Raw genomic sequence first — 9,955 nt, 5'->3', positions numbered from 1 at the left:
CATCTGCAGTCCAAACCCACAGCCACTGACCTCGGCGGCTAGAGACTCGACCTGCCCTGGAGGCGACCGGCGCCGAGCCACTGGAAGCGCCCCGCAACTCCCACAGCAGACGTCTGGGCAGCCCGGCGCGCGCCCGGCACGCGCGCCCCCATGCGCGTCTGCGCGCAGCCCCAGCCCAGAGGCGCCGCAGTAGAGGACGCGTCCCACGGAGCGCGCAGCCCGCCGTCCTCCGGCCCACCCCGTCTCCACACGTGGCCTCCCAAAGATGTGCCCGCCTCGGCAGTCGCTGAGTTCTGATTTTTACGCAGAAACATACACATCCGAAGGATGTGTCGTGGATGAATGAAGGATGATGGTCTTGCCAAAAGGAGGGCGGCGGTCAGGCCAGGTTAGGACGGACGCGTGGAGGCTGGATTCACGAAGGCACTGCGGAGGACAGCCGCATCCGGGCTCTCCTGCCGCAGGCTGCCCTCCGAGCCAGGGGTCCTTCAGGTAGGAGGTACTGGGTGACTTTGGACGTCCGCTCAGCCTGTTTGTGGAAGGTGCTCAGTGCGCTGTCCTAGGTTCGTTCCGGTGAGTCTTTGACGAAGGCCCCTGCAGCAAACATGATCCGCCAGATCTTCGGTCAGGCCAAGAAGCATCCAAGCGTAAGTTCATGACCTTCCCCGTGTGGCTCTTGTGGTGCGTCTGTTTCTGTCCCCTGGGAACGTCCTGTTTTCACACTCCCTTGGGGCTACAGTCTGCCTCCCGCATTCTGTTGTCCTGGTTGCCCGAAGCCTTTATCTATGACTGTCTATCCTGTGCATTGTGGAATTTGGGTTGGGGTCCAAGGTGATGGACACCAGCAACGAAGGTAAACTTTCCGAGTGTGGGAACTCTATGGTCGCCCCTCTCCCAGATTAATAGCTCCAGGAGGCCTGGGTGGTACGCTGAGTGTGTTAGACTACAAGAAAGGTCAGATTTGTTAAGGCGCCTCGGGAGCTTTTATAAGCACCCTCATTGCACCACCACGCCTTCTGCGTTGTTAGGGGTTCTTGATCTTGAGCCTCACTTTATCTGGACACCTTGACATTTGCAGAATTTATTTGATTTTTTAAAACTTCTCATTTAGTACAGCTGTGATCCTAAAACTCATTTATACAATCCTTAATCTTTGTCTTAAGCTTAGTTTCTTAAATACTTAACAAAATTAATAGCAGTGGTTCTCCAGAGTTCATTTCTAAAACTGGTATTTGTAATAGACATTTCTGTCTGCTTTTTACTGTCTTTATTTAGAGATTGTGTTTTTCGTAGACCTGATTGTAGGTATTCTTGAGTAGTTTTCAGAGGGCTTCCCCTCCTCCCAACCTTTACATAAAAGAAGCAATTAAATTTAATGGGAACGCTGTTTAGGTGTCACACAGGTGAATGAGACTTGGTAGTTAATTTTTTTTTTTTAATTAAAAGGTTTCCATATAATTTGCTCCACATTAGGAAATCAGCTCTTACACCACAGTCATCTTAACATCATTTGCAGATTCCATGCCTTTAGAATATAAGAAATCTTGCTTCACTAAGATCTACTTTTATTCACATTTTAAGGCAAGTTAGCAACACTGTAGCCTCATTTGGCCAATATCAAGGAATTTGACCATGGCTATTAATTTTTCTCTATACTCTGCTTGACTCTAGTTGATTCCCCTCTTCGTGTTTATTGGAGCAGGAGGTACTGGAGCAGCTCTCTATGTGCTCCGTCTGGCAATGTTCAATCCAGATGTCAGGTAAGTCTTGATAATGTTTAAAACTTTAGATGGTTTATGAGGCTGGCCTAGGGCAGTCTTTCTGAAAGAGATAATGTAGAAAGAACTTCATGTTTGTAGCCATGCAGTGAGTTCCAGCACTTGTTGACATTTACTTTTCTTGGTAAATGAAATTATCTAAATCCATTGAGGTTTTCTTTTTTCTTTTTCTTTCTTTTTATTTTTTTATTTTTTGGAGAACAGGGTCTCACCAGGTAGCCCTGGCTAGGCTGAAACTATATGGACCAAGTTGTCCTGGAACACAGAGATCTGCCTGCCTCTGCCTCTTGAGTGCTAGGATTAAAGGCGTGCACCACCACGCCCTGCAAGTTTCATTTTATTGTTGGTAAAGTAGAATTGCTAATACCAAGTCTTACAATGTTTTGAAAATTGGGCCAATGATATTTTTTAATGAAATACGTAAACATGATTCCTAGTATATGTGAATGTTTTTCTCCTTTTCCACAATAAGCAATGATTCTTTATGCAGATGGAAGATAATTAAGCATTCTATAGTTTTGTATATTATATATTCATATATTACTTCAGAGACAAAATAGAAGTTTTAGTAAAACCAGATACAAACATTGCTATAAATATAAACATTGAATTAGGGACAAAGTCTCCCAAGAGACTGTGTTCTATGACTTTACTAGCCAGTTGGGTTACTTATTATTCTACTGCCATTCAACTCTGATGAGAGTAATACTACACTATATCTAATAGAATGAGATCTGTTCAAAATACTAGCTTAAGAAGTATAAAAAAAGAAACTATTTTAGGTTGTTTTCTTACTAATTGTGATGCTTTATTCATTGTAGTTGGGACAGGAAGAATAACCCAGAGCCTTGGAATAAACTGGGTCCCAATGAGCAGTATAAGGTAAAGTACAAAATTGTTTCAAAGAAATTGCAGGAAAGGATATCCTATTGTAACATTTGGCCATGTGGTAGTGTTTCTTGAAATGGGATATGTAGGTAAAAATCCCATTATAATGAAATTTGAAGAGCTCCTGCCCCATTGTCTGCATTTCAAATAAGCTTCAGGTGATGCTGATACTGGTCCCTAGACTGCAGTTTGAGTATCTCTGATCTGTTGGCTGGTTTGGTTGCCTGCTCCTTATTATTAGGGTTCAAGAATTTCAGGTGATGATTAATAGGAAGAAGTAAAAGTCATTTGAAAAATTTTGCCCTGAGCCTCCTAAACTTTTAACATCTTCTCCAAAGAGTGATCTACGTAACTACTCTTTGAAATAATGAATATGTGTACTGAGACACTATTGGCTTCTCAAAAATATCTTTTTTTTTTTCCCCTCTTTTTTGGGAGTGGGGTCTTTTTGAGACAGGGTCTTCCTGCAGCTCCAGCTGGCCTGGAACTCACTGTGTAGACCAGGCTGGCCTGGAACTCACAGAGATCTGCCTGCCTGGGCCTCCCAAATGCTGGGATTAAAGGCATGTGCACCATACCCGGTTTATAATTTGACTTTTAAAAAATTAAGCTGAGCTCCCTTCAAGAAACAACTAAAAATATACTCACCAAGCTGAGAAGTCTAAGAAATGATAGACATTCTGATTTATTATTTTTAAGAATTTAAGTACAGTTTATCTAGAAAAAAATATTTGTATCTAAGAAACATTAAAAAGAAAAACAGGATTTGGTCCTTTGACCGAAGAGCATATGGAGTATTGTGTATGTGTATTTCAAATGATTCTTATGATTGAGCCAGTTGGCACTGCCCTGGAATATAACACAGGCCAACATGAGGCCATGTGAACTGGAAATTAAATGTTACTGCATTAAAACCCTAATGTTTGTGGCTTAGCTTGGGCCTTCAGTAGTTATGACTGATAGTAAAGGTACAAATTGGAAGAGTCATGCTATATTGTAGTGGAAATGAGCTGAATTTAGGTATTTGTCAACCTGGAATAAATAAAGCCTACTTACAACTTCATCTCAACTCAAATAGTGAGGTCAACTAGGTGGTTGTCTCTGTCACCTAAGAGAATTTATTTATCTTACCCACTGGCATCATATTTAGCCATATGCCTTTCTCTGGCAAATCATGAGATCGGGGGAATACCTGCACTTTTGAACCATTCTATTTTGGGGCTGTTCTTTTCCATCTTCAGACTCAAATTGAGAGTTCAAGGTGGCTTATCAGACCAAAACTGGAATGAAGAGAGCTTGGAGTATTAGCCCTAGAAGTAGCAATGTGAATAAAAAATAAAAACATTGTGGTAAGCCACTATGATTTGAGGTGGCTATGATTAAAAAATGCCATGCATGTGGAGGCTTAAGCAACAAAAATTTATTTAGCACCGTTGTGGATCAGGGTGCCAGTCAATTCTGTCTCTGATGAAGATCCTCTTACTATGTTTTCTCAAGGAATAGAAAGGCACAAGCTCTGTTATGTTTCTCCATTGTATAAAAGAACCCGTAAGGTCATGGCAGCTCCATCCTCATGACCTAATTACTTTCAAAGGTTCAGTTTCTAAATATCATCACATTGGTGATTGGAATTTCAACAGAGGAATTTCAGGAGGACATGAATATTCAGTTCATAACAGAAGGTTTTTTGTTCCCAAAGCTAATAGAATAGCAAGAGATTGAATGAAGATAGGATTTAAGCATTAGGGGCCCAGCCTCACATCAGTGAATGAAATGCCAGAACGCTAGGTCATTTGGGAAGCTTTCAAGGTAGGTACTAGTGAGTTGAGAAAGAATTGGACATAGAAGTGGAAAAGCAAGGCTGATCTGAAAATTCCCATAGAGAATGTTAAGTACAAAGCAAAGACATCAAAACCTGTTAGCTTTGAGAAAATTGGCCAAAGATACCTTGAGCTGTCCACTCTTTGCACAGATTGGGGCTCAGTTGTGCTTTTTAATCAGTTTCGAGTAACTCATAACTTGATCTTCAGTTGGATTTTCTTTTTTATAAAGTAATGAGAATGAAAAGGATTGTGGTGATTAAGACAAACAACTAGGCCAGTGCCTGTCATCTCTTAGGTGTGTATTTTCTCCTTAATATGTACTATGCCTGCATTTCTATCTGTAATGTTGTAGTATTATGTTGACATATTAGCAAATAGCATATGCGGGGTTTTGTTGTTGCATTATCATGGTAAAGTGCTTAAGAGTTAGAGCAGAGTATTGCTGGTTTACTTGGAATTTTCTGTCTGTAAAACCTGGGGTCTGTGTGTGTATATATCTCAGGAAACACAGTAATAAGCTTTATAATTCAGAGATTTTTTTCTTCTTCAAGAATTAAATAAGGGATTGGAGGCATAGCTCAGTTTGTAGAGTGTTGCCTAGCTACAGCCCAGAGTTCAGTCCCTAGCAACCCACAAAACTGGGTGTGGAGGCAAATGCCTCTCATTCCAGCACTTGGGAAGTGGAGGCAGGAGGTTCAGAACTATAAGGCCATCCTTAGCCACATAGTGACTTTGAGGCCAGCCTAGGCTACATGAGACTGCATCTCTAAAAAATGAAATAAAAGAATCTTTGAATTGGAGATAAAGAAGATTATATGTTTGAAGGGAAAAAAGGGTTTCAAGAGACAACAGAAACAGATTTCTGAGCTCTGTGTCTGCGTATTTTCATATTTTTTCACAGTGCTGAGGACTGAACCCAGGGTCTTACAAGTGCTAGGCTAGTGCTTTGCCTTTCAGCTGCATCCCAACCCTGAAATTCTTAAATAATACAAAGTCTGGAGAAAATGCTCACAATGATGCTTTTGCAGGTAATTGCAGTTTCGAGTAATCATAGCATTACTTCCTCGGTGTTCTTTAGGACAAGGATGAGTAAAACTAGGATTATAGCCTTTCAATTTTTTCTTCAGTAGAAATTCCAGATCAGTTTCAAATGCACCATTTTTGGAAAGATTATTAGGAGTTAGACATTTTTAAATACTGTCACAGTAAAACTTATTTCTAAAGTTAATTTTAATTTTAAGTGAATTTTTTTTTTTTTTTTTGTCTTTTTGAGACAAGGTCTCCTGTAGCTGCAGCTGGCCTGGATTTGCTAATGGAGACCAAGCTGGCCTCGAACTCACAGAGATCCGCTTGCCTCTGCCTCCCGAGTGCAATTTTAACTATGTCAGGATTCAGAAATTAAGAAAATCTGAGCAAATGAGAGTGAGAGAGAGACAGAGAGACAGAGAGAGAGAGAGGACAACTCTTTATTCTTAAGAGAGAGAGGACAACTCTTTATTCTTATTTTCTGTTGGAGATTCAGAAATAAAATTTTGGAAAAAATTACAGAATTAAAAGTAGAATTATGTATCAGAAGAATCCCTAATTATTTGTGTTGAAATAGGATTGATATTTTAGGTCCTAACTAGTAGAGTATACTTAAACTTCCCTTCTGAGACATTAGATGATTTACCTCAACAAAACTATCAATAAACACTAGAATTTTACATACAATATTTTTCTGTAAATGACTTTTACACTCTTAAATATTTTCCTTTTTTCAGACAGGGTTTCACTGTGTAGCACTGACTGTCCTGGAACTTGCTATGTAGACAGGCTATCTTCAAAACGCACGACTCACGGAGATCTGCCTGTCTCTGCCTCCTGAATACTGGGATTTGTTAAATATTCATAATAAAATGCCTTTCTGTAATTTCTACTTTAGAAAATGGAGAAAAAAATATTCTAAAACTTATATGCATGTCTGAATGTGATTATCTAAAACATCGTCTTTCTTTTCAAGTTCTACTCAGTGAATGTGGACTACAGCAAACTGAAGAAAGAAGGTCCTGACTTCTAAGTCACGTATTTCATCATAAAGCTGCTTATAATGAAGGTCTTTCAGAAGCCATCCGCACAATTTTCCACTTAACCAGGAAATATTCTCCTCTTAAATGCATGACTCATGTTGATTACTTGGAGTTTATTACACTCATCAATAAATCTCTGAAACTTGATATGTGTCAAGTTTATTTAATGCTCCAAATCCATCCTGAACTTTATAGCCAGGATGTTGAAAATAAATGATTAGAATTTAAAGAATTTCTTCAATGTCTTTGTATATATACAATTGAAAATAAGATTATATGCTACTTTAATAAAACTTTTGTGTAGGCCATTGGTAACTTCATTAGAGACAGTGTTTAACAGTTGGAACCAGAAATCACACAGAAGGATATTGGGAAGAATATTCAAGCCTCTTTTAAATTGACCAAATGGAAATCTCTGGGTTTCTGTTACTGACACTGGTGTGTATTCTGCTTTTGTTGTTGGGGGGCATTGGATTCCCCTGAAACTGAGGTTATGGATGGTTTAACTGCCATGTGGGTGTTGGCAATTGAACTAGGGTCCTTTGCAAGAGGAGCCAGTGCTCTTAATCACTGAGCCATCTTTCCAGCCCGTGAATACAGTTTCTAACACACCTTTCCTCAGCATTATCTGTTATATTTTCAGGGTTATTGATTGTGTTGATGCTGGAATTATAGTTGGAATCTCACTTTGTCATTGCCATCCAGTAGGCAAAGGGCATTGAGAATTTCTGCGTAGTCTTGGTAGTATTTCAAAGGCCAGAAAGTCATCAATGACTTTTAAATTAGGCTACTGAGTTGAAATTAGGTTGGAGAAATGGCAAATGAGTGTTTTCATGTTTCTCAATACACAGCTCATGCCTTTTGGCTCAGTGAAATGACCCAATGAGCAAAAGATTTCAGTGGTGGCTAATCAAGTAACCATATATCCTATGTCAAATTTTCACAGAGGTATATGTTAGGCATCACATCATAGAAACTTAAGGAATTCAGTAAGCTAATTTTGATTAAGGTAATTAGAACATAAAGCCATTCCAAATAAGTGAACCATTAATTGAATTTTCTAGTATTAGGACATGAATCTGGACTGGAGAGATGACTCAGTGGCTAGGAGCACTGGCTGCTTTTCCAAAGGACCCAGGTTCAGATCTTAGCACCCACATGGCAGCTAACAACTGTCTGTAACTCCAGTTCCAGGGGATCTGACAACCTCTTCTGACCTCCATGGGCATTGCACGACATGAGTGTGCTTACATACATGCAGGGAATAAAACACATAAAAATAAGACATGGATCTGCAGTGATTTTTTAAAATAATGCATTTGGTATGTTTGGAAAATTGCAGTTTCATATCTTGCAAATACATGTGAAATTATACTAAATTTGATTTCTTTCTAGTAACTCATCAGATTTTACTCCTATCATTCCACTAAAAATGCTTCATCAGTGTTTCCTAATTCAAGCCAATTGTCAGTTTTCATGTTGACAGAACAATATACAGTTCTTGCCTGAAGCATTTTCTTTTGGCCTCTGGAACACATGCTTTTTCCTCCTATGACATTGTCTTCAATCTCTTGCTAGCCCCCTTCATCTTGACCTAATGGTGGACTGTCTGACCTAAAGGACAAACTTTGGACCTTTCACTGTGCACTCTTCATCCAGTCTCATGTCTTCAAATGTCATGCTTTGGATGGTTGAAGTAGTTTATCAGGTCTTCTGTATTCTACTGCTTTATCTGCTTTGAGTCTAATTCATCTGAACTTGAACATGTCTGATTCTGAACTTGTAAACATCGCAGTTTTCATATCTTAAAACAGCATATCTGCCTATCGTTTGTTCTTAGTACAGTCTGTTTTGTACTGGCACTGTGGGATGCCGCAGACTAATTCATAGTAGCAATGTGTTAGCTCCTGTACTGGGAGCTAAGACAGGCCAGACCTCTGGTAAGGACCTTCTTGCTATGTCATTTGTAGGAGAGGGGCAAAGAAAAGATGAGAGCAAGTGAGGTCTGATTGGGCTTTTATAGCATCTGCTTGAGATCGTGAACGTGCTGCACTAAAACATTAATTCATTGATGAGTATAGCACTCTTATGACCTAATCACCTCTTAAAGGCCCTCTCTTGAAACTTGGCATTTGTGAAAGTGTCCAGCAAACCTTGTGGGCATATTCAGCCTATAAGTATGCCTATTTTTAACCCAATTCCAGCACTAAGACCTTACTTAGTCTTAGTCTTAAACCAGTCATCTGACCTGGATTGTTAAAATAGCCTCTTGGCTTGCCTCCCTGTATAGAATGTCTTAGCATAGCCGGAGTTGGAATCTGACCTTCCTCTGCTTAACACCTACAATCTACTCATTTTACTCAATGTGAAATACAAAAAAAAAAAAAAAAAAAATCCAGTAAGGCCCTACAGAATCTGCCATCTGCCTGTTACCAATAACCTTGTGACCTCACTTTCTAGCCCTTTGCACTCTGCTCACACATTCCCACCAAGCACACTTTTGATCTGCACACAAACATGCTCTGCTTGACATTTTCTTGCCAAACACTATCAATGCTAAATCTTACTTCTTTAATCTCCCCACTTCCCTCCTCCCTCCTTTTTTTTCCTTTTTTGTTTCATCCTTCTTCCTCTCCCTTTCTCCTCTTCCTTTTCCCTTCCCCACCCACCATTCCTTTTTCTTCCGTTTTTTGAATCAGGTTCTCCCCCAGTTGTCCAGACTGGCCTCAACTCCCAGACTCAAGTGATCCTCCTTTCTCAGCCTTTTGTGTATGTGTCACCATGCCTGGCTCAGTGTCACCATTTTACAAGCTCTTGTGGAAGACATTACACCCTACCTCACTTTAATCATTGTCTCCCTTTTTATTTTGCAGCTCATTAAAATACATTTTTATATAATTAGCTTACTTTGACATATCTTACACTCTAAAAGTGAACTCCATGAGGTTTAAGTATTTTTGTCTATTTTTTAAGCTCTCTCAGTTAAGATAGTAAATAGTTGGAGTTCAATAGTGTTGAATAAATCACTGGTTCACCACGTTTTAGAATGAAGTGTTCTGTTTCAGTGGCTACAAATGATTCTTGACTGTACCTGTTGATACAGAGAATTTTTTTTTTTTTTTTGTCTTTGAGACAGGGTCTCCCTGTAGCCACAGCTGGCCTGGATTCACTATGTAGACCAAGCTGGCCTTGAACTCAGAGATCCTCCTACCTCTGCCTCCCAAGTGCTGGGATCAAAGGTATGCGCCACCACACCTGGCGATACAGAGAATCTTAGTTGGAGATGGTACAAGGTCATTTTTATTCCCCTGCCACTCAGTTGATCATTTTTAAACAGCTTTTTTTTCTCTCCCCAATAGAGCATTAGTTTTTCCCTAAGAATGTTTCTTATCCTGGA

The 9,955-nt window shown here is 39.8% G+C and overlaps 1 protein-coding gene across 1 annotated transcript; it reads left to right on the top strand.

Moving 5' to 3' along the window:
• The first annotated feature begins 480 nt into the window (after positions 1–480).
• Ndufa4 (NDUFA4 mitochondrial complex associated) lies at positions 481–6,705 on the top strand. The gene is made up of 4 exons (XM_008854521.2): positions 481–647; positions 1,672–1,760; positions 2,600–2,660; positions 6,492–6,705. Exons 1-4 carry the CDS (start codon positions 606–608, stop codon positions 6,546–6,548), a joined length of 249 nt encoding a protein of 82 aa, XP_008852743.1. The 5' UTR covers positions 481–605; the 3' UTR covers positions 6,549–6,705.
• Positions 6,706–9,955: the final 3,250 nt, after the last annotated feature.

This window comes from Nannospalax galili, unplaced genomic scaffold (assembly GCF_000622305.1).
Source record: "Nannospalax galili isolate Female #2095 unplaced genomic scaffold, S.galili_v1.0 scaffold787, whole genome shotgun sequence".
Taxonomy (NCBI): domain Eukaryota; kingdom Metazoa; phylum Chordata; class Mammalia; order Rodentia; family Spalacidae; genus Nannospalax; species Nannospalax galili.
Note: the sequence above shows the minus strand (reverse complement) of the source record. Positions and strands in the feature narration are given on the sequence as shown.